This window comes from Plutella xylostella, chromosome Z, assembly GCF_932276165.1.
Source record: "Plutella xylostella chromosome Z, ilPluXylo3.1, whole genome shotgun sequence".
Classification (NCBI taxonomy): Eukaryota; Metazoa; Arthropoda; class Insecta; order Lepidoptera; family Plutellidae; genus Plutella; species Plutella xylostella.
The window spans coordinates 15,600,078-15,625,036 of record NC_064012.1 but is presented as its reverse complement, the minus strand read 5'-3'; the positions used below and the strand labels follow the sequence as shown (position 1 = coordinate 15,625,036).

Sequence of the window (24,959 nt, the reverse complement as noted above, 5' to 3'; positions counted from 1 at the left end):
CTTGAAATTTTTACTTTTGCACTTTAATGTACATTTAATGAAATTATTGTTTTGTAATTTTTTTACTAGTATACCCTCCTTATTGATACATTTTCACTCTTAACTATTTAATTGCATAATTTTAGTTTCATACTTTCACTGGCCTTTTAAACTCACTTTGACCCATCAATCAAGATATCTTTGCAAGTAGTACAATGGTCACTTGTGATATTAATGAGCTTGGACCTAATGCAAGGTTTGTTTTGCGTGAAATAATAAAAGGACTTGGTCTGCTGGTCATGTGGAAATCACTCTTGACTTTGAAGTATCTTTGATGGCCAGGTCACTGCTGTGGCTAGTTTAGTTGTAAGCATAATTAAAACAATAACATTGAACACATTAGGTATATATTTTTTGATGAGATGGAGATGCCATGTATGGCATACGGTGATGAAAAATTAGTTTGTGATGCTAGTTAAATAAAGGTAGAGATTTTAAAAATATTAAGATTTGTACATTTTCAAAACATTATAATTAATCCATAGGAACACCAATTTAGGAGTTTTGATGCAACCACTTTTAAGACACCCTGTTAAGCCCAATAAACAATAAAAATCTGATCAGATTAAATCAGTAACTATGTACAATCTAGAGAGTTTAATGCAAAAAAAATATGTATAAAATAATTTAATGCAAAAAGTTTTTATAATATATCAGTCAACCTGCAAGTGGTTCCTGGAGTAGAAAGTAAGGTTAAAATTGCCCATGATACATGAATTCCTTCCCCAATAGAATCACTAGACTCTGGCCTCAGCCTTCCTCACCCTGTCCTCTGTCTTCCTCTCCCCGTCCTCTGTCTTCCTGACCCCCGTCCTCTGTCTTCCTGACCCCATCCTCTGCCTTTTACACTCTTATCCATGAGCATACTGTGTCTGAGAAAAAATATTAGTATACCCATTATATGTCAAGGACTGACTGTAACAGGAACATAGTGTATTTATCTCTACATAACTATGTAAACATCTTTTTGTTTGTCTGTCTGCAATTCTTATCAAACTGATAAGCTACTTGCCAGATCTGTCATAAGACCCATAAGTCATAAGCACAAATAAGCAAACTGATTCCAACTGACTTATTTATGGGGGAAGGTAGGAATGTACTTTTTTTTTACTAGGTACTTTCTAACCGGAGTCATGGGCGCACGACAAGACGTGATAAAAGTTCTCGTCGCGCCCGCTCATACCGCGTGGCCTTGAGAGTGAGTGCGATGTATGCGACGTAGTTTTATCACGTCGTGTCACGCATTATCAGGAACTCCGCGCATCCATTATAATAGTAGAAAGACTAGCTTGAAAAAAAAAGGAAAATAATCATTTTCGGAGTCTATATAAGTATGTAAGCATCAAACATACCGATTGCATGTCAGCTCTCCGCAACTAGCTTGTGTGATAATCCAAGTTATCAGCTATCCTATGCCAAAATTCATTCGAATCCGTTCATTAGTTTTCTGAAGATTAACAAACATCCTAAGAAACTTTCGCGTTTATAATATTAGTAAGGTAGGAAAATAAGCCATTTACTTAACGTACTGACCTGTGGTAATGAGATCTGAACTTACCTCCCTTTTCTTCTTTGTTAAATACGCTTTAAGGTTTATGCCTACTCTAAATTGTTACTAAGATTATAATAATGGATCACATGACAACATAACTAATTTCAATGTTGGTAAGTATAATAATAACAAACGCAACCTATAAAAATGTCTGCGACGTTTAAAATGAGGAAAATCGTCATGAATCGCCTCTCTAGCTCGTAGTGAAGTACGTAACCAAAATATGCACATCATAATCATCCTAACTATCCTAACTAATATTATAAATAAAAGTAACTGTGTCTGTCTGTCTGTCTGTTACTCTTTCACGCCAAAACTACTGAACGGATTCGAATGAAATTTGGTATACTGATGGTCTAGAGTGTAGAAGCTTAGAAAGAACAAAGGCTTCTTTTTATCCTGGAAATCCCACGGGAAAACTTTTTAAGGCGAAGTAAAGCTCGCGGGAACAGCTAGTAAAATTATAAAGCAAGGGCTAATTTATTATGATTGTTACTGTGCTACCACAAAAAACTTTAAACACTGTTTAACAAGTATTTAAAACGAAATTTGACAGATTTCGTAGGCGTTTGACAGCGCTAAACAACTGTTAAATACTGTCTAAGTTTTTTTGGTAAGGCCCTTAGAATTCAAAGAGAATAATTTGCAAAATAGGTTCAGTAGAAGTAGATGAAGAGCTAACTAAAGATTTAGCAGCACTTTTGCGATCCATTATTATTTGTACGAGAACTGCCGTTTCTAACGATAGCACAACGCTGGCTCGGGTGTACCCTCTTTCTAACCGAATAGAAATGGGGCTATCATTTCGAACGTGGGACTTTGATAAAATTCGATGATTCGTCTTCCCTTCAGCCTTGCAAATGCGCCTATAACTTCGGCTTGATAATTACCAGAAAACAGTTATCAGTGCCACTGAATTCGCTTTCTAATAATAAAAAAACGTAATTGGAACGTGCCCTAATAAATCAACGGCCCATTCGGAAGGTTATGCGTAGACTTTAGACATATATTTATAACACGGATCTACCGAACCTTCTGCTATCTATGTGGGATATACCGATATCGCGGTGATAAGGCCGGTAGTGAATAGTAAATCGACGAACTTGTGTCTATAATCCGTCCCGTGACCTCTACTTATCTTATATTGTTTTGTCTGTGTATTATAGTCGCTAGGACGTGATAACGATGGCTTGACTTAAGTTTGTCTTAAGCCCAAGTCACAGACTGTTTGGTGCGAGTGTTGATTAGACTTACATTGCGGGGTATGTATGATACATGATAGATTCAAAAGTTTTGCAAATTTGTATTGTGCTTCAACAACTCATACGAGTTCATCTGAATGGGGTAACCGACTTAGACCAGCTCGGTACACACTGGCTTCCCTTGAGGAGACTGACTGAAATTAGGTATTATAAATACAGCAAGCCCGGCAATGTACGGTCATCATCTGTGCAAAGAAATCTGACCCCCCTCTCATACTAAAATTGCTTCTCAGGGGGGTCAGGTTTCTCTACCCCATACTGTACCTCTACTTCACTTGTCGGCTGCAATCGCTACAGCTAGACTATATGGAGTTGTTTGTAGAATATGTACATAAATAATTTTCTGCGAAATCGTAATTAATTGAACTGATACCTGTTGATTGTCCTACAACATACTTTAGTCTGCTTATTGTTTTATGAATTTGCATTTGATTAAAACATTAGCAAGGTACAACCAAGCAACAACAGTCTGTTAAATGATAAATATTATAATGTGTGAATGAGGTAACACTAGATATTTCTATTCGATTTCACTCAGCTCGCGACAAGTTTTAAATGTTCTTTTGGTTATGTCTGTTTGAAAGTACCAACATTTTAGGCTATGTTTAATTAAAATCAGTTAAAACCTGAGAAGTTTTGTTTATGACGACCGAATGGTGTAGTGGTTAGTGACCCTGACTACTGAGCCGATGGTCCCGGGTTCGATTCCCGGCTGGGGCAGATATTTGTTTAAAACACAGTTATTTGTTCTCGGGTCTTAGATGTGCCCGTAAAATGGCAATAAATGTAAAATGGTAATATACATTTGGGACTAACAACTGGCGAAAGGTGGGTGCAGCAATGCACGTCTGCCTACCCCGCAAGGGAGTACATTAGTAAAAGGTGTGAGTGTTTGTTTTTTTTATGTTTTGTTTATGGTTTTCAACAACAAAACAAAAGACTTCTCCTATACTGCAGCACCAGTGAAGCACACTCGGCTGCCATTCCAATCAATGAACGATGATTGATGAATGCAATTGATGCAAATTGTGCAACATACCAAATACATATTATATCTGTGTCGTTTCTTGGTATACTTAATTGCAATTTGTTCTCTGTAGAGTCATTGTATTGATGTGCGTTCCTTGACTTTCTTCCTTATGGTAACGACCGAATATGCTCCTAAACACGAACCACGTATCGAAAAATGGGGAATGGAATGGTTGCTTCACTTGACTGGGACTTTGTTATATGGGATGGGAGAATTTCTAGTCTTCAACAATATTAGGCGGCTCACACACTGCACCCCGTGGCTTAGCGCAGATTTATTATAGTAAAATCTGTGGTAGTTTTTTTCTGTACAGTTTGTGAGACGCTTCAAATTATCAGCTGTGCGACTGAACAACTGCACCTCCAAAAGCAAGCGTGTAAATAATTATATCTAATTATCATTTTCTACCCTTATACAATTTATACATCCGCTTCTCACAGCGGCGAGTCATTCTACCTACCTAGTATGCTAGCGTTTCCCCACTGCCACGGCTATCCTAACTGACAGTCTAGCCTTAGGTTGCCTATACACCAGGGATGTGCTATGCTATGCTGGTATGCTGCAACTGCAATCATGTATTGTGATAAGTCCTTTTCCACCAGTGCCGTTACGTGGACCAATGAATATGATATCGAACGCAGCATAGAATGTCTTTGGTAAATAGGCATCCTTACCGGCCTACACAACACAAGCGAATAGCAGCTCACCACTATACATCTGTCTGCCTTTTAAAGATTATCTTTTTACCTAATTATATTGGTGATTCGACCGGAGATTATTGATTATGTTTCTACCAGCTTTCTATATTTTAACCAGCCTCCTGCTTCCAGGCCCGTGATCCAAGATGGCGGAAGCGCACTCCGCCGTGGCGTTTTCGTTCGCGATCACGCACGACGGCTGGGACGTGAACTTCGACCGGGAGGTGCTGTACCTGGTGTGGGAGTCGGGCGTCAGGTCCTGGAAGAAGCGCCTGGCTAGGTTCCGGGTAAGTTTAGTGCTTCAGTTTGTTTGTTTATTGTAGATGCAGAAAGGAATTTTAAGCTAATGTCGACATATGATACAAATTGACGGTCGGTAAATGCGTATCGTCAGGGCCAATGGTACGCACTGACGGTCGTTGAAGCTCTATAACCGGCTTTTGTCTGCCTCTTTCTATCCGTTTACTGACAAAGCAAGGCAGCAATAGCTTAAAGTTCCTTTCTGCAACTCAGCGTAAGTGCTACAGTTTGGGGTCCTCGAAAAGAGCTTTCTCAAGTATTGATGATACAATCATCTGTTCCTGATATACCCTGGTCAGATCGCGATAGGACGTAGCGTCGTATCAATCTCTTGCTCAATCCCATTGAATGCCTGTGGTGGGACATGTTTTTGCAACAGTCAGTGACAACTCATCTTACTGGCCAATATATTCAGACGTTGTATCTTGTTAAAATAACCTGTCTGGACAGTATTTTCACCATGGTGACCAACACTAGACCAGCTCTAGTATTTGTGAACCACACAATAAGAAGCAAGCCTTGTTTTCCGATAGTAGTGAAAACACAGCTTTAGATGTAGGTAGGATGTATCAAGTTCCTAATGTAATCCTTTCATCGTGATAACAATGGGTTGTCTTCACAATAAGCTTGCGCTCGTGCTCACTTATCGAATAAAAGACTGATTCTGTAGCGTTCGGGGACAACCACACTGTCCACTTATTGTCAGCGATTCTGAAGCAATAACATTTAAATTTTGTGGTGCCAATAGGATTATTACCCTCTTATTCATAGGCCTTACATAGGGTTTGAAAAATTGACTAAGAGTTAAGACTTTCATAAATCGGCATGAAATACTCGTTGCTATCAAAAAGTCTAAATTCGGGTATGAAGTTAAAACGTTGCAAGCGAATTGGAGGAAAAAAAACGGTATTAACGGCACTTTTGAAAAAACAAAATCGCTACAATGATTATTTATTTTTGCATAAAAAAACAACGAAATGTTTACAGAATCCACCCTCGGATCAGCTTACAAATTGAAAGGGTTCTTGAAGGTTAATTAGATGAACTAAGTAATAGAAAAGGCGAACAGTATCACATTCCTAATGGCACTAGACATCTGATCTTTCCATTAGCTACACCCCTTTATACATTGTTCAGTACAAGGAAAATATTCCAGGAATCCTTCAATAAGCTTCTAATTAGAGATTTCAGCGTGGGTTTTCGTCTTCAGGTTTTCGTAGAACTTTCCTCCGCCTACACTGTATCCATTGTTTTCTTCAGCATTGAAAAGAGCCATTAAAGTATTATTTTTCCCTTTTCCCAGTATTTTTACTTAACTCTTTTGTAAAAGTAGCGGCGACTTTTCTTTTATAATGGCCTTTTCAATATTTATAATGGCTTTGATTCTATTATTTTTATTCTTTAGCCTAAACAACAACAAGCCCTTTATAATTTAACAAGTTTGATTATTACGAATATATCACCCAATTTTAAACTCACACACACATATATGACACACTAACCAACCTACACATACATACACACAATAACTAAACAAACTGCGCCTCTGATGCCGCGCTTCCTTAATCCAGACCTCAATTGGCTGGCCTCGGCTGGCCTTGACCGATGCCCGGTAATAGCCCTTGTCGCCTTCCTACTACGCCACAGGCGCGGATCCAGACCTTAATAGTGATGGGCAATTCAAAACTTCTTGAAAATCCTTAATTTCAGGCTACTCCAGTAATTTTATCTATCTTAATTTTTTATAATTTTCAAAGGTTCCCTAAGAGTAGTTTATTCCGACATTTGCAACCCCGAAAACCCACTACTCCCATGGTACCTAAAAACTGTAAAGCGTTGGCTCTTGTTTTAGTTATTTTAACAGTTTTTCAGCATGTTTGCTATTAGGTGACTAGCGTCTAAATGCCCATCTTCAATGGAAGGAGAGCAGCTCTGTGCCCCAGCAGTAGGGACGTGATGGGTCGTGATGTGATGATGCCCATCTTGCCCATATGGGTGGATCCGTGCCTGCGTTGCGACCTCTGGGCACGTTCCAACCTCAATAGAGGCTATTAGAGGAGTCAGTACCTTGGGCCGGGGGCCTACTTTAGAAGTAGGAAGTTACGGGGCGGCTGTGCTGATGTCGGCTGTATCTTGTTGTATTTAAAGGATTGATTGCATGACTGGTCTACCGAACTTCGTAATTTGTAAAGTAAGCAGGAAGATTTACTTCCCTGGAAGGTACTTCGTAGATGGGTAGTTATGGGTTCTGTTTTTAAATAAATTCACTCGGACCTGGTGTTTTTATGGAATTTCAGAGAGACATGGTGACTATAAACGTACTTGTTATTCTATTCTATAAACTCACCCACCAGTATACAGTTTTTGGAACCTATTAAGATAGAAGTCAAAGTCAGACTATAAGAAAATAACTAAATAGGTAATTAATTACGTAGTAAGTACTAATATACAAAAAATCGTATTTCGGACTTGAATCGCACCGATTGTAAATGATCATTATAGTCGAGATTACGGTGCCCTTGCCGTTCCGTCGATAGCACCATTAGACAAAGATGGGCCTTTAAAAACTTACAAAACATAAATTTTTTAGTACTTAGTGATGGCTGAAAGAAGATTTCAGTCAGGAAGTCAGAAGATGGATTTTTACCGTGACTAAGTTAGCATGTACATGTTTGTGATAATCGTGATTATGTGGTACATAGCTATACATATTATGCTAACATTTTATTTTACATGAGTATCATATTATTATGATGCTAATTATGCTACGCTACTTTAATTACTATTAAATGGACATAAATAATTGATTATATTATTAAAACGTAATCTTACACGTGCTACATATGAAGACATCTATGACATAAACATCACACATGTTGCTTAGGTACGCCCCTGTCGTGAAGGCAGAGGTGCATTGTTGCACCTACACGTCCCAACATTATTACACTCACAAGCAATGAAAAAGTACTACTCCTAAACGGAAAAAGCTAGCTTAATGACGCCGTCTGCAATATTGCAGTACATTTAACAGCGCATCAGCATATTAGGTATTACGTAAATATTGTGGTCAATTTTAATTTAATTATAAAGTGTTAAAAAAAATAGCAATTTACTGTCGGCATTTTATATTTAAGTAGAACTTTTTCATTGCTTGCCAGTCTATTTAATTCTTTAGATAAGATGTGAAGCTACATAGTCTAGTATCGAACCGTGACAAAAAGTCTAAAGTTTGCCAAAAAATAATCGGCTGTTAGAGTAAAGCGGCGGTGTCGGATATACAGGGACGATTTAAACAGCAAAATATATTCAAGTCACCTTTTGTATACTAAATAGTGTTACTGGATCAAACCAACGAGTGAACTTTGTACCGGCTACCTGTAATCGTTTAGTCATTCCGCTTACGCTGACCTTGTCAATCGAAAACAAACGTTATTTATTATTGATTAGTCTTTATAATGCAACAGAACACACAGTAACCATGTATCGATGTGGCATTTTTAATGGTGGAATGGTCCTATAAGTACACACTTTTTAACTTTAATCCTAACTAATATTATAAATGTGAAAGTAACTGTGTCTGTCTGTCTGTCTGTCTGTTACTCTTTCACGCCAAAACTACTGAACGGATTTGAATGAAATTTGGTATACATACGGTCTAGACCCTGGGAAAGAACATAGGATACTTTTTATCCCGGAATTCCCACGGGAAAACCTTTTTAAGGCGAAGCGAAGCGCGCGGGAACAGCTAGTTACAAATATTTTCTCCTTATCGTGTCAATGACAACAAGGGCCAGTCAGGGGTTTGTCACTGTGGTGAAAGGATTCGCCAATCAAAGTCAGGTTAGCGTCTGTCGCTGACTGCTCAGGGTGTGATGCCGGAAGTATATAAGAAAGATATGATACGTCACTCAGGGAGGTCCTTTTAGCTTATTGTACGTTAGCGAAAAGGGACACCGAAAACTACATTTATAAACCTTTTCCGTTCTTCTCCTTAGACAGAAAGAGCCCCCCTTATCCGAACGGAGAGTAGTTTGTAAAAATTGACGTTCATCAGAAAATTTTATATTTTTACGATGAATAAAAAATTTTGAGTTTTGAGTTTTTTTTTTTTTGAGTGAACAAAAATAAATGAAAAATAAAATTCTGAAACATTAATGAAATCGAACTGTTTCCCCACCATCAACTAAGCAGTTCTAAAACCACCCCTCTCTCTTACAGAACAGCGTCCACAATGGCGTGTACCCGGGTCACCTGCAGTCCCTCTATGTGCTGTGGTCCATGCTGGTGGCTGCCCACTTCTCCGGGCTGAACATCATACCCTTCGGCCTGGTGGGGAAGGCCATGGCTATACTGCCCGGGTAAGTGAAACTTGTGGCTAGGAGGGTTACTCTATACTGAGAAAAATGAATGAAAAATTAACTAACGAGAGCTGTCGTGCGAACGTCAATACAACGAGATAGAGTCGTGCCTTGCGCAGCAGCGCTCCGAAACTTAGATTTTCGTCTTACAGAGTGACCTCCCAGGTCTGGGGTTTGTCTACAATGCTAAGAAAAAGAAATGGAGTTAATAACTCTAAGATCATCCAATTTTATGGATCTTACATCCACCGATGAAAGACGCAATCTTAACTCTGGTCTGGCCCTTTTGAGAGAAAGACGTTATGTATAGCAACTATGGTAGTTTTTCGAACGGGTTTTCAACGGTATGGTATTAATACAGTAGGACCTACTACAGAGGATTTAAGATTAATGTATTAACAGTATTCAATAGATTTGAACAGACACTGTTTGCCTCCTATACAAACATAGGATTATTACACCTAATAATAAATGAAAATAGTTTCCAACAGGGCAAGCTACATATTACCGTATCGAGCCATAATTGCTGAAAAATTATTCATAGAATGTACACACACGTCTGACGTTCATACGAGTAATTCAGGGCCGCAATTACTGCTTAATTAATGAAACCAGTGAAGGTTGCACTCTTGTCGTTCAACATTCGTGTTTTAAGAATGCAATTCTTATTACATATTACATCAGGATCACATGAAACTGTCAGTGAATTGAGATAGACACAAAATTCTTGGTGAACAGTTGACCTTAGAGTGGTTGTTGGTAGTATGAGAAGGGCCAAGTAATGATAATTGCGAGTCTTGGATGAAGATGACCACGTCCACTGTATTTCCAGGTTTTTTGACATGGTTAGTGGAATAAGAAATCGCTTATTTGCGAAGGATGTTGAGTGCTCATTGTATTGTATATGACCTGATGCCGCATTTGTATCTAGTCGTGCATTATTTGATGAATAAATTCTATGCATTACTACTCACCAAATGGCAAGCGCTCCCGTCCCCGACGCCCTGTCCAAACATGGCGCCGAAGCGTCGAAAACGAGCTGCGAGCCGCTGGACTAAGCTGGAGCGAGGCTAAAAGTACAGCCGAAGATAGGCGGAAGTGGCGGACGTTAGTGGAGAGCCTCTGCACCTCTGGGGTGCCATAGGACTGCAACTAACCAACTATGCATTATATACTCCTTTACATAGAGTGTAAATATCTTTCCAGGGAGACGGCGGTATGGCAGGTGGCGGCGTGCCTCATAGCGGCTCTCACCATGTGGCTCTCGGTGATCTTCCTCATGCGGTATATGCTCAAAATGCTGCTTATGTACAAGGTAAATACATATTATGTACTTTCTTAATACTGTAAATTAATTCGCCACTACTGTGTAACTAGCAATGCAGAGTCCTGATTGCTATTATGAGGCATCCGCTATAACTGAAAAAGTGTGTGAAAATTTAACGCCTGACGGGATAAATTACCTGATAAATATTTCGGTACAAATTTAAATGCGATGCGGTAGAAATATCATCCAGAAATTCCAAAAATCTTTGCCTAAGCTCATTTTCTATTAAGCTCCATTTTTTACGATAAATTTATAACACACTAGAGAAAACAAATGCCGACAAAAAATCACACCTATCAACAACGTTATACAATCGGTTACTTTTGCGGCGCTAAATTGATAAGATATTCATCTAATCGGATTGTGTAAATAGTCTATTCCGTATCAGCGTATTTTAGTTCAACATACTTAAATTAGAATAAAAATATTAGATACTTAAGTGGGACATGTTTTTAAAAAGATTTTTAGTTAATATACTACCTACCCTTTTCGTATTTTTATATCGAAATACATTTAAATATATCAATCGCAGTGATAAAATAATATAATCCTCATCATCAGTCTCTCCCAAGATCAAATAATATACGACTGTAATTTGTTATGTATAATTGCGTCCCTTTTGCAAATGTGACTAATTATGGTATACGCCCTTATTCATAGAAAAGTTACAACGTTTTAGCTATTATAGTTATAGTTAAATAGCTAAAACATTCTATAACTTTTCTATGAATAAGGGGGATAGCCTCCACTTTGCTATAACCTTATAACCCTCTATACTCCCCACTACACTGCCTCCACTTCACTATAACCACAACTAACCCTTTCCCCCCAGGGTTGGATGTACGAGTCCCGGGTCCCAGGCGCCAAGATCTCGCTCAAGACCAAGCTGTGGGTGAGCGTGGTGAAGGTGCTGTCAGGATGGAACAAGCCCAAGCTGTACAGCTTCCAGGGCTCGCTGCCGAGACTGCCGCTGCCGAAGGTCAAGGATACCATGCGACGGGTAAGTCTAGATGGGTAGCATGGATTGTAAGACTTGTGGGGCAAGGCGTGGATGAAGTTTTTGAGGTTGCGCTCAGTCACATAGTGCGGCGCGAGCGACCGCGACGGAAATCTTTTGCCACGTGTTGCCGTGCATGTCTTGTAGCCTGTGCTAAGCAATGTGCTTAGTGATTTGGGTTTTAAAAAATTAAGCATAAGTTCCGCAAATTGATAATGTGTCAGATGTTTATGGTCATAAGTAGTCAAAACCATAGCAAAAGTGAGTTCATAAATCCTCAAAGATTTTATAGTTATTTATCAAATATTTTTTAAGTATAACTGTAAAAATTTCCATCCCTGCTGTCTTTGTGAGTTAATATTTTTGTTGTTATTTTCCATTTATAAACAGATTCTCTTCCAAGGCTCCAATAATGTCTACATTGTTATGCATAACCATTATTTGAATTTCTAATTAATACCGTACATATGCTGACAAAATGCTAATGTAATTTACCATGGATAGAAGAGTAGGCGACTCTTATTACCATATTGAAGCCATATTGTGAACACAAGAAAATGTATGACAAAATTAAACTAGGCATTAAAAATTGTTAGTGTGAAGTGTAGGTACATAAATGACCAAAGAGTGAAAATTTACGGTACATTTTCGTATTCGGAGTATTTATTTTTACATTCAATATTTTAGGATGTAGACGTTTCTTAAATTAACCCACCAACCCGCAGTGGATCAGGGTGTTGGAAAATAGACCAAGCTTAGGATGAAATGATTGTAAATCAGCACAAAGGTCTCATTTGACAGAACTAGGTACATATGGCCACACAGAAAATAGAATAGAGCCAGCACCCTTTCGGCTTACCCACTATAATAATAAATCCTTTATTTCACACCATTACTTGGTTACTTACAAACTAAGTTAGTAGATACTATTTCTATGTAAAATTATACTACATTATACCTCGTTTCAGCTAAGATGATTCCTGTGACGTTATGGAGAGGTTTTTAGTTCTACGTTTTTTTTTTGTCTATCTACTTATTGTATGGGTCGTATCCAATGAAATTTTATTAATTGACACAGGAATACTATTTGTGCCTAATCGTTGCCGAATCGTGACCTGTCACAGGAATCATCCTAGCTGAAACGTAAAATATTTCAATTTCAATTTCAATCCTTTATTGATAAATTTTACAATTTACACGTCATATTTTAAAGTAATAAAAAGAGGATACAGTATAAAAGTAAAGACTTACAAGTATACAGACGTCACACATTATAATTACAAATCATAGTTACAAAAACAGTTCTTAACTATACAGTAGCTACCTCATTGGCAAATGATACATTAGTGAAAAATTCACTAGTGGAGTAACAGGCCATACCAACCAACAACTTTTTGAGCTTGCCAATGAATACAGCGTCACTCGGGGCAGACTTAATGTCACTAGGCAGAGCGTTGTACACCTTGGGGGCCAGCACGCCCAGCGTCTTGTCGGACTTGGCGAGTCTCCTCGCGGGCGTGCACAGGCGGTGGCGCTGCCTAGTGTTTATGTTGTGAGTGTCACCGATTGTTTGTAAGCTATTAAGATTCCGTCTCGCATACTTCGCTACCTCTAATATATAGAGACGTGCATACAGAGAATACAATTATACTATAGCAGCACCCTGTATACGCCCATTCCCCCCCAGTACCTGGTGAGCGTGCGGCCCCTCCTCGACGACGACAACTACGCTCGCGTGGAGAAGAAGGCGCGCGAGTTCGAGCAGACCATCGCGGTGAAGCTGCAGAGATACCTGGTGCTCAAGAGCTGGTACGTACTGCGAGGCAATTCTCGAACGCACGTCTTTAAAGTCGCCTACCAGTGGCGCAACCAACCAATTTCCAATAGCCGCGTATCCACCTGTCGCACGCCTCGGCGAGGCATGTCTCGGGTGTTGCTAGGATGCGATCCAATGCTCGCTCGATACACGGCTAATGAATTATAACACTAGACTTGAAAGGCGAGTGGTTGGCTTACTGGTTCTTGTTGTTGTCTTAATGGTACAGCGGGCTTTCACGAGAGTGCGCCACGCCGTCCTATCCTCGACAACCGCTCTGACATCCGTCCAGCTCAGGCGTGCGCTCGCACGTACTGGTTCTTGTGCAGTATTTGTTTACATACTGATATATGTTTAAAGGTAGGTTATAACGTACTCACGTTAATCTCCCACAGCGGTAGGCATAGGCAGGAAATTTTCTTTATTATTTGTATTTGTAAAATTTATTACGGTCCACCTCTGAGTTACATGTACAAGTATACGTAGTAATTTTTTGCTAATCAAGTAACAGTCTAATTTACCTCCTATCGGTATCGACTCTCATATTTGGAAAAGTGTTTAGTTTATTCTGTATTAATTAAAAATACGGTTAGTCTTTAAAATCGACTGCAAGAAAAATATAAGTAAATGATTTTATCTTAAAAACAGGACACATGATTTGAGCTCTCTCATATCGGAACTTACCGTAGGTACCAGTCAAATGTCGTTATTTATAAAACTATTTACTTATTATCTTAATATAGATATAGAGTCCTGAGTCCAATATTATAAAGTTTCTCAGAGAGCAAAGATGTCGCCGACGTCCGTCCGGCGTCGGAGAGCATCTTGCTCTGAAGACTCTCAGGAAATTCAGGTCAATCGAAAACAGAATCCTGAATAAAATCAATGGACTCACTTCACAACACACAATATTTACATTTACAGCTTGAGACGGGAACTCGAGTGCTATATCCGCCTCCACTATAAGTTGTTATTGTTACAATTACAAAATTAACGTAATTTGATTTGCCATTTGTTCCGCCATGAATAATACCAATAGATTAAGCTACTATTAGCATATACCGAAATAAGCACAGTAGGTAATTATACATAGGTGGTCTGAAAAGTTTCCGACCTCAACGTGAAGATGGTAACACACATCAATCTCAAGTCAGGGAATGTAACTGTGCATCTTTTGACAGCAACACTTCAAAGTTTCAGCCATTTTTGACGCGTGGTTTTTATTTTACAGTCGTTTGAGTGAGTCGATGTGAGCATTTCTGTGAAAATTGAAAAAATCGAGTATCGAGCTGTCTAAAAATATAGATTTTTGAAAGGGAATACCCCTACGCAAATCAAAGATGAGTTAGATACTGTGTACGGGGACTCTTCACCGTCATTTACCACTGTAAAATTTTGGGCAGCCGAATTTAAACGTGGCCTTAAGAGCTTCTGAGTTTATGAACGTTCGGGACGTCCAAAAACTGTAACTACTGACGATATCATCGCTAAAGTTCTCCAAATGGTGTTAGACGACCGCCGAATTAAAGTGAGAGAGATAGCAGAGGCAATGAAAATGTCCAGAAAACGTGTTTATCACATATTAAATCAAGATTTAGGCATGAGAAGGCTGTCCGCGCGTTGGCTGCCGCGTTTGCTAACTTCAGACCAACGACGTGTTCGAATGAACATTTCCAATGCTCTGTTGGCGCAGTTTAGGCGCACTAAATCCGTGTTTTGGCGCCGCCTAATTACTGTTTTACAGGCTATGTAGAAGAATAAAAATTAATTTTAAGAAAAAAAATCTTATATCTATGTTAGGTCGGAAACTTTTCAGACCACCCACGTAATATAGGCCGGTTAAGGTTACATTTTTTTTTGTATTTAAATGATCGGCAGAAAAATTATCTTATTTAAAATTTAAGCATATTTATTCTCCTTTGAAAATGTGTAGTCAATTGTTTCACTGCTCCCACGGCGCAATAAACCATCCGATCCGATCTACGTTGTCCTTGTCTTCATCATGCGAATGTCCCAACAGCACCTCTTCCGACTCAGCTGTCTCATGATATTTCAGCACTTGGCCATACTTCTCGTTGGAAAACACGTAGTAAACCTGGTCGTCCTCGTGAACCGGCAACAGTGACCATTTCAAGTTGTTAGTTGTATCGTTTGCAGGGAAACCGTAGGCGTTTCTGTCTTCGCTGCCTTCCTTTTCGTCTAAACCTAAGTACATCTTAAACTTCACGTTCATGATCCGGAATTTGACCTTCCCATCTTCAAGAATTGCTGTCATCTGCCATTGCTCGTCTCCGTCCAACTTGAGGGTCTTCAACTCTTTCTTGTTGATTATCTTTACAAAGCTTCCGTTCAGAATCAGCTTGAATGACACCGGAAAGTAGTTTTCTACTATAGCAACTGCGTCGTTATTCCAAAGCCTGTGTGCGTACCCAACCGTGTTTCTCACAGAGTTTTTAAGTAGTTTCTGAACAGTATCTGCTATGACGCTACCGTCTCCTGTATCTAAAGCCTTGCTTATATTCACTGCCTTGTCGTACTCGGCGTTGCTAACACTATCGTACAATTCTTCGCTTATTTCTTTAACATTCAAATAAGCTCTGTATCTATCGAATAGCGTCAGTGTCTTATAAAGTTCGGGCAGTCTGTATTCGTGACAAAACACCAATCCTTTCTTGTTCAGCGCAGTCTCTAAGACCCTCACTTCTGCTGCATTTTCCGAGAAACCGTATATGATGACCTTTCCTTCTTCCACGTTCACCATTCGCGCTATATCATCAGCGCAGCTCTTGATCAGTGGCGACCCCATTAACGTGACCACTTTGACGGAGTTATCCTTGATATAGGCGCTTGTGTCGCAATTTGAGTAGTCGAACACTGGGATTCGGTTGGGGATCTTGAAGTCTCGATCTGGTCCGTTGCTGACAAGCTGGTACTCGTGGTTGACATTGTAGCAGTCAGCGAAGCCGCTGACGCCGAACTCCGAGTTTATCCTTCCTTCGCCCCAGTAATCGACCAGAGGGACCAATTCGTCGTTAACTGGGATCTTCACTAATTGGTACTGTCCCATGTAAGGTATTTCAGAGTAGGGGTACTTTTTGTCGATGTTCGTGGTATAGTTCGGCCGTTTAGCTGTCCTCCAAGTGATGCGCGAGTGGTTTGTCATGATGAATAGTTTTGTTTGGCGAATGCGAGAATGAGTGGTTTGGATAGAAAGGTGAGGTTTTATAGGGAGGCATAGAAAATAATGATGATGAATTATTTTGCGGTTCAACGCAATTTATCGCGTAGGAAGTTTTACTATCGAGTTATATCTAGGTCGGAGGTTGATAACAATAAAATAAATAACGTCACTTGTTATGGCGAAAAATTATTAGGTCAATATAATGTATTCTTCCAGCCAGTGACTTTATGTATTTGCAAGGAGTGAAGAAGCTATCCCAAACATAAAATATTTATGTCAATAACCACATTCTTGCAAATAAACTAGAAACAATTCTCAGTAGTCAGAGTCTTAAATCAGAGATCCAACACAGCAGATATGAAAAGAGTATTGGCCTAGAGTCGTAGGGGTCTATTCACGGTACAAAAAATCACGACTCTCTCCTAAAACAAAACTTTACTTAAAATTGCACTGTCTGCAGTCTTAATAAGACCCATTTTACCCCCGCAGGTGGTCAAGCAACTACGTGTCCGACTGGTGGGAAGAGTACGTGTACCTCCGCGGTCGTTCACCCCTGATGGTCAACTCCAACTTCTACGGCATCGACACGATCTGCAGCAAGAGCACGAGGAAGCAGGCGGCGCGAGCGGCCGTGGTAGTGCACCTGTGTCTGCAGTTCCGCCGGCTGATTGACAGGCAGGAGCTGGAGCCGGTAAGAGACATACCAGATTATTAAGTATTTAATTTAAATTAATTGTGTAAAGTCCAGGCAGACAGCGGGTAGGACGGGACGGCTAGCATACTGACGGATGTTTAAAATACATAAAATTCCATAGTGTATTTCATATGCTCGATAAGACGTGAGCGTGACACGTTTGTTTTTCGTTGCCGTCCTGTCCCGCTGTGTATTGATTATAGTGGCTTAGTATGTCGAAATGGTCGGATACATTGACCTGAACATGGGAAAACCAATTATTCTATCACCATTTCGACATTACCAGTCAGCCGGGGTAGCTAGTTACCTGACTACCAAGGTTGCGCCGTACTTGGCTGATAAATGGTAGAGTCTTCGTCACTCGGGGATGCTCATTTGGAGCACCACTGATACGTTTCCGAAATATGGGAACTATGAATTGATTACTTGAAACCAAAATTTTAGTTTTTACTACAGCGAAGCAATGAAAGCGTTTATGGGCAATACATCCCGAACACATACTTTCTTATAACCTTTGACAAATACCCTAACAACACCCTTAACCACCCACAGATAATGCTCCAAAACATGGTCCCCCTCTGTTCGTGGCAGTACGAGCGTCTGTTCAACACGGTCCGAGTGCCGGGCGTGGAGACCGACAAGATAGTCCACTACCACGACTCCAACCACATCACGGTGTTCCACAGGGGGCGGTACTACAAGGTCGTGGTGTATTCGAGAGGACGCATGCTGAAGCCCGCTGAGATTCAAGTGTGAGTGGGTTATGAGTTGTGACTTACAGAATATATTGACATAGAACTAATTTGCGAATTGACGATCCCATCTGGAATGAAACCTACCAAGACAGAGAAAAATACTACCTACCAGAATAGGGAATTACTGGTTTGGTTAGAGTGGTTTATTTTGAGTCAATAAATCATAATATTCAGAGATAAATATGATTTATACCCCTATATCCCATTCCAAAGGGAAAGATACAAATACAAATAGAAACTACCCTTTTGCGAATGTGATAAGGGTTAGGTCAGATGCCTATGCCGTCAGATGTCCCTGTAGAACGAGATATACATAGTTTTCAACGACGAGGCGATTATGATTTGATACCGAAATGCTAACTAATGCGCTCGGCAGACTTCTTATCCAAATGACTAAAACCTCCATTCCCCCCACCAGACAAATGGAGGCCATCCTAAACGACCCATCCCCGCCCTGCCCTAACGAGGAGCGTCTCGCGGCCTTCACTGCCGGAGAGCGAAGCCACTGGGCGCACGCGCGGCAGACGCTGTTCAACCGAGGCCACAACCGCACCTCGCTGCATTGCATCGAGCGAGCCGCCTTCAACGTGTGTCTAGGTAACTGGAGGCTGTCCCACGCTACACACTAGGTCCTTTCACTCTGCTTAGAAGGTAATAAGATCCCTTGGATCCCATTTGAGGATGAGGTGCGAGCGGAATGCGTCAGCGAGAGATGCTATTGGTGCGAGCTATGCCGCTCGCTCGCTATTGGTCTATTGCGGCATGTCGCTCGCTACTACTACTCTCTAATCATTTGTTTATGCACTGACACTACATAATTCCTAACGCTAATAACGCTGCTTAGATAATCATATTTCTTCTTGTGTAGTGGTAGGGCAGAAAGCAGATAAAAGTTTTCCAACCCCATTTTATACAAGGAGTTGGCTCCTTTACACCTTGCCTAATATTTCCAGCTTCTCTCATCTGTTTCCCGATACGCCTCGCTTACGCTTCTCCCAATCATCTATCTAAAAACATCTCACTCTCACTACAGACGACGTAGAGTACCGTATCGACGAGAACCCCAAGAACCTGGAGCCGGTGGGGCGGCTGCTGCTGCACGGGAACGGCCACGACCGCTGGTTCGACAAGTCCTTCAACCTGTGCTTCAGTACGGATGGCTTTGTGAGTTTATGTTATAGTTAATACTAATCTAAAGTTTGTAAGTAGGCCTTAGACTTCTGATTTGTATGAAATCTCTGACTATAACTGGTTCGTTTTATAATTTAAACTTTGCTTTTCTTGGGCACGACTCACGACATCATCTCATCAACACAAATAAAACACGTCTAATATTTGTTCTTGTTATGTTCGTATTTTATTTTCTTGTGATCACAATTGAATAATCTAAATATCGAAATGGTTTCAGGTCGGCTTCAACGCGGAACATACTTGGTAAGTTAACAAAAGTTATAAGCATAGTTAAAAGTTATTTCAATAGTTACGACAGTGTCAATTTTAGATCTTCAAATACTTATCTTTTATTATTCCTTTCTAATGATAAATCTGATATTTAATTCATATTATTATTTTAATTTCAGGGCGGATGCGCCAGTCATGGGTCACTTGTGGGAATACGTTATCTGGACAGAATTGGAAGGCAGGTAAGGAAAAACATCATTATAATTTCATTATGTTTTTGAAGCGGCTGATACAGAGTGCTGAATTTCCATCATGACTTGAATTAATTGACGGACGTGAGCGACAAGCCCCCAACCCGTTGGTCTGATGATCTGCGGAAGGTAGCGGGAAGCCGCTGGATGCAGATGGCGGGTGACCGTTTGGGGTGGCGATCGTTAGGAGAGGCCTATGTCCAACAGTGGACTACAGAAGGCTGAGAGAGAGAGAGAGAGAGAGAGGGTTCATAATTACACAAAAACTCCACTATGAGCCTTTTTCCGAATGAGATTAACTATGGATGGAATTCACTATGCGTTACAGTAAATCGCCTTAGGCCTCAGCCGAAAGTTAAAATCCGAACCATGAATGACTATCATAGTCACCCCTTTTCGGCTTACTATACCTTTATTAACATCCTATATACCTACAACTATAACACCACAACCTCTACCCCCAGCTACAACTCAAAAGGCGACGCGCTGGGCACAGTGGAAACCCCCCCGCCGCCCCCCACCCGCCTGCAGTGGGAGCTGCAGAGTGAACCCCTGGTGAAGGCTCTGGACACTTCGTACGAGGTCAGCCAGAAGATACTCAACGATGTGGATCTGAGGATACTCATGTATACCAAGTATGGGAAAGGTGAGTTTTATTGAAAGTTTTTATGAGTTTTATTAGTACTTTTTTTGATTGGCAAGGTGGTGTGGTGGGCCTTGGTAAAGCCTATGTGGATGGATACAGCATGATTATAGTCTCTTCTAGGGAGAGGATTATGTCTCTCAGTGGATGATTGTTAGATGACAATGAAAGCCTGTATCAAATTAAGTTATTGGATTATATCTAAATCATTGGGTTATCGTTTAGCCCAAGAACGTCCATTGCGGTACTAAGGCCGTTAGACCACACCTAAGAATCATTACAGCACTATTCTCGTGATTTCTCAAACAATATTGATAACCAATCTCGCGGGCTGTAATTCTTGTCTGGCTCTACATAATTATTTGTACAGAGTACATAGTAAGGGGCAGATAAACCTGACCCCTCTCAGAAGCGTTCTTACTATATGGGGGGGTCAGCTTTCTCTGCACATGACCGTACAACAAAAACAAGAACGCACATACAAAGCTCATCAAACATATTGCTATAATATAGTCCTTATCGTCACCGATCCCATCCAACCAACCAACCTTACCTACCCCCCACCCCTCAGGCTTCATGAAGAAATGCCGCACCTCGCCCGACGGATTCATTCAGCTGATCCTGCAGTTGTCCTACTACCGGGACGCCGGCCGGTTCTGCCTCACGTACGAGGCGTCTATGACCCGGATGTTCAGGGAGGGACGCACGGAGACTGTGAGACCTTGCACTATTGAGAGTGCCGAGTGGGTTAAAGCGATGGTGGACCCTAAAGTGTCGGTCAGTATATTTTTTTTACCCTCAAAATAATAGTCTTTTTTTTAACAGATGAGTAGCGAAACTTTTTATTGCGATGTTGTTGGTCCTAACAATGACCCATCAAGACCACCACTAACAAGTGTGTAAGAAGTAACTCAGCGTTTTTTTACAACGTGGTGGTTTCAATCCTCTTGCTCTCTGCTGCACGTTATAAATAAAAATATGTATGATGATCATAAATGAAAGTTAACATAACATTCGAGGAATATAGGCTTGTACGATTAAATGAAGAAGATTTATAATATTTTAGATAGTCTGTTACACTGATAGATGAAATGAATCGAATTTAGTTGATAGTTCTTAGCTTGATCAAAAGTGTTCTTAGCTATGCTATGCATTTATAAAATTGGTTTTTAAAATTAAATTGAAAGTTATACTCCATAATCCGTAAGAATTAAATCATCAAAACCCTATCAACGTGAACTTATTATTCACAGCAAAACTCAAGTTAACCTGTGTTAACCCTGAAACCCTTCACAGGTAGAAGACCGCATGCGTCTATTCCGCGCAGCCACCCACCGGCACCAGCTCGGCTACCAGGACGCCATGTGCGGGCAGGGCATCGACCGCCACCTGTTCTGTCTCTACGTGGTCTCCAAGTATCTGGAGCTGGACTCGCCCTTCCTGCAGGAGGTGTTCAACGAGCCGTGGCGGCTGTCCACGAGCCAGACGCCGCATGGTGAGTAGACAAGGCGTTGCATTGTGCTGAGCTGGGAGCGTTTTTCATTGCCGCAGTACTTGCCTTTTTGTTATAATAATTTTAGGATATTAAGGGTGGATTCGACCAACGTCGAGTAACTTTTTACTCACGAGTAAACTAGCAGTTACTCGCGAGTAAGCCGATTTTGCATTCTACCAAACCCGAAACCAAGAAAAGTAGCTTATCCCAAGAATAAAATGTTATACCGCCAAAATTGACCGTGTAACGAGCTTATCCGAGAGTAATTTTGTAATAGCGGCGGCACATCAGCTGATTAGAAAACCGTCATAATGACATATAAGCACATCTGTCAAAACATAAACAAAAGTAAGTTAATAGGCAAATTCTCAAAATAACAACAGCGAATAAAATATTAAAACATAAACAATTTCATACTATTATAATCCATTCAAACTAAGTTGGCATGTCATTTCTATTGCATGCTTTGAAACGCAACTATTTTTATTTTAGTTGCATTACAGTTTCGTTCCTCGTTCATTCAATTTAATCATGGTATAACTTGGTAGAATGCAAATGTACTTATCCTAGATATTTACTCGCGTATAAATTTTATTCCGGTATAGTTATTCTCGTGTAAGATGATGTTTGGACGAATTCGCCCTAAGTTTTATAGAATTCAAGGCGAATACTGTGGGAAAGAAATAAAGGCTTTATCCATCTATACTCTGTCCATCTTAGGGTAACGTTCGCTTATGTCTGGTAAGCAGTCGTCAAATATGTTTGGGATTTTGAATGTCAAAAAACCATTAATAAGATGGACAGAGTATAGTTTTGTGTTCTATACTGTTATTAGTAATCTTACGGAATTCTGACAGTTATCAATTTTAGACAAATCAGAGATCACAAACCTTTTTGGGCTGGGCACTTTTTCAATACGAGTCTGGACATCTGAGACTATAATATATTTTTTTTAGTCCCTGTATCCATTTTATTAAGTGCGGCGCTCCAAAAAAGGGGATTTACCTATGGTGAGAAATAATTACCGTACCTAAATATATCACAAACAGTGAAAAATACAATTAAAGATAATCTCAATTATCTTATATAATTATCGCTGTCGTAGAAAATATATCTAAAAACAACTAGTAATTCTTTTTGAAACGGTAGCCGTAGTACGCCGATGTCAGGCCGATCGGGAAGGGCCAGGTTGTGGCTCCATAACGTTTATAAAAATCAACAAACGATCACAACGCGAAAAGTCAACAAGGAGAAACTTAACAAATATAACAAGATGTAGACAAGAAATAGAAGCAACTGAGACTGAGAACATATGAGCGCATTCGAGCATTCAAAGAAGTCGAATGAAAATCAGTCAATGTGACAGATGCATCGTGACAGTCATTGACCTCAGAAAAAATATATCTCATAAACCTCTTTGGTGATAGCTATCACCATAAAGTATCATATCATAGCACCTCCACGTCCATATCTTGAAAACTCACTAACCGATTTTGATGAAACCTACACTTGGTTCCTACGGAGGTGTGGTGTTGGTGGGTTCACATATCTAGATGTTTTCCTTCTCCTAAGAGCGATGGTATACATTGTACTTAAATTCAAAGAACTCATTTTTACCTACATGTCAGTGCCGAGATTCGAACCTGCATCTCTTGCTTGAGAAGCGGGCGCTTACCCAACTGAGCCAGTTGGACTCCTGCACTGAGTGTTCCGTACAAGTAGACTTGTGGGTAGGAGTTAATTACCTGAGGTAGTTTTCCTTTTAATTTCTTTTAGATTTATCTTTTTGTATAAAAATATTAAGAAAAAAATATTGCCCAGAAATGGATCGCAATTTTTCCTTTTTTCGGTAAAGAACTTTTTTAGTAGCATCACTTATAAAATGTCAGAATTCTTTCCAATTAAAAATTAGAGATTACTCATTTGAATGTCATGGTGGGATAGTGTAGTGTAGCCGTAAAATAACGAATCATTTTGACAGTTAGTCGATAGGTTGTTCGAAATTCAAATTAGAGATCATGAAAAGAGGTTAAAAATCCTGGTGAACCGCTTATATAACCTATCGGTAGTGTGAAAGTGATTCGGGCGCCATGTGCGGGCAGGGCATCGACCGCCACCTGTTCTGTCTCTACGTGGTCTCCAAGTACTTGGAGCTGGACTCGCCCTTCCTGCAGGAGGTTTTTAATGAGCCGTGGCGGCTGTCCACCAGTCAGACGCCGCATGGTTAGTTATAATTATGTACTTATCATGTTAAAGCTTTAAATGTACCTATGTACGGGTGTCCCAAAAGTCATCATCATGAATTAGATTACACTAATGGTATGGATTATGAGATTACAATACTCATAGGCTAGCCAAGAGTACCTAGAACATACATCGAAAACCTAACTAATTTTTTAAATTTAAATTTAACCTAAATAAAAAGTCTGCATTGAATAACACATTCAAAAGTCATGGTTGGGTAGTGTCTGTGAGTAAGCCTTATCTCTGGAGTAAGCGTATGATACACTGTTTAGTAAAACTGCACTGGAAATACTAAGAATGTGGCTGATTTATATGTAGACATTTGCCAGTGGGTAAAATGAGGCTGCTATGTCTAATAAGTAAGCATAATATGCGACAAGGAAGAGGTAGGTTTGATATTATATATCTGTAGGTAAAGACAGGGAGAATTTAAATAATAATGTAGCCAGTGGATCACAATTTCAGATTTTATTGTATATGTAACAGCAGCTAACACTCTGTCCTCACCACTAACTTAACCTCCAAATCTCTTCTCCAGGTCAAACCAGCAAGCTGGACCTGAAGAACCACCCCGAGTGCATATCGGCGGGCGGGGGCTTCGGCCCAGTCGCAGACGACGGCTACGGAGTCTCCTACATCATAGCCGGGGACGACACGCTCTTCTTCCACGTGTCTTGCAATAAGACCTGCCCGAAGACTGTGAGTTTCTGTCATAGGGTGTTTTAATAGCGTACGGATTTGAGAACGCACGCGGATTCCAGGGCCACTAGTACGGGATTTGTTATTCTTTAAAACTAAAAAGTTTAGGTTTTCTCCTGTCATCTGCATACATTATCAAAGCTTTCATGATAGTTTCCGCAAGAGTCGCCACTTGCGAGAAAACGTAAACTTTTATAGTTTTCGCGAAACTGTCAAA

General features: G+C 40.2%; 2 protein-coding genes across 3 annotated transcripts in view; one reads left to right on the top strand and one right to left on the bottom strand.

Moving 5' to 3' along the window:
• The window catches only part of LOC105381350 (carnitine O-palmitoyltransferase 1, muscle isoform), a 28,648-nt gene that overhangs the window by 744 nt on the left and 2,945 nt on the right, over window positions 1-24,959 (top strand). The window contains exons 1-16 of one of the 2 annotated variants that reach the window (XM_048632409.1): window positions 2,701-2,853; window positions 4,714-4,868; window positions 9,100-9,239; window positions 10,446-10,554; window positions 11,399-11,566; window positions 13,251-13,372; window positions 17,050-17,251; window positions 17,807-18,006; window positions 18,428-18,606; window positions 19,043-19,173; window positions 19,418-19,443; window positions 19,590-19,652; window positions 20,126-20,307; window positions 20,876-21,081; window positions 21,601-21,799; window positions 24,582-24,742. In XM_048632409.1, coding sequence (XP_048488366.1) covers window positions 4,728-4,868; window positions 9,100-9,239; window positions 10,446-10,554; window positions 11,399-11,566; window positions 13,251-13,372; window positions 17,050-17,251; window positions 17,807-18,006; window positions 18,428-18,606; window positions 19,043-19,173; window positions 19,418-19,443; window positions 19,590-19,652; window positions 20,126-20,307; window positions 20,876-21,081; window positions 21,601-21,799; window positions 24,582-24,742 — 2,229 coding nt within the window. In that variant the 5' untranslated portion in view covers window positions 2,701-2,853; window positions 4,714-4,727. Of the gene's footprint in view, window positions 1-2,700; window positions 2,854-4,713; window positions 4,869-9,099; window positions 9,240-10,445; window positions 10,555-11,398; window positions 11,567-13,250; window positions 13,373-17,049; window positions 17,252-17,806; window positions 18,007-18,427; window positions 18,607-19,042; window positions 19,174-19,417; window positions 19,444-19,589; window positions 19,653-20,125; window positions 20,308-20,875; window positions 21,082-21,600; window positions 21,800-24,581; window positions 24,743-24,959 lie in introns of those variants that run through there. The other variant, XM_048632408.1, reaches the window with a different exon arrangement.
• On the bottom strand, window positions 15,308-16,556 carry LOC119694749 (low molecular mass lipoprotein PBMHP-6). The gene has a single exon (XM_038121795.2). The coding sequence runs from the start codon at window positions 16,540-16,542 to the stop codon at window positions 15,322-15,324; it is 1,221 nt and encodes a 406-aa protein (XP_037977723.2). The 5' UTR covers window positions 16,543-16,556; the 3' UTR covers window positions 15,308-15,321.

What these genes read in the sequence shown, in the direction of transcription:
- LOC119694749 (XM_038121795.2), bottom strand. Translation starts at nt 16,542, where the DNA reads ATGACAAACCACTCGCGCATCACTTGGAGGACAGCTAAACGGCCGAAC.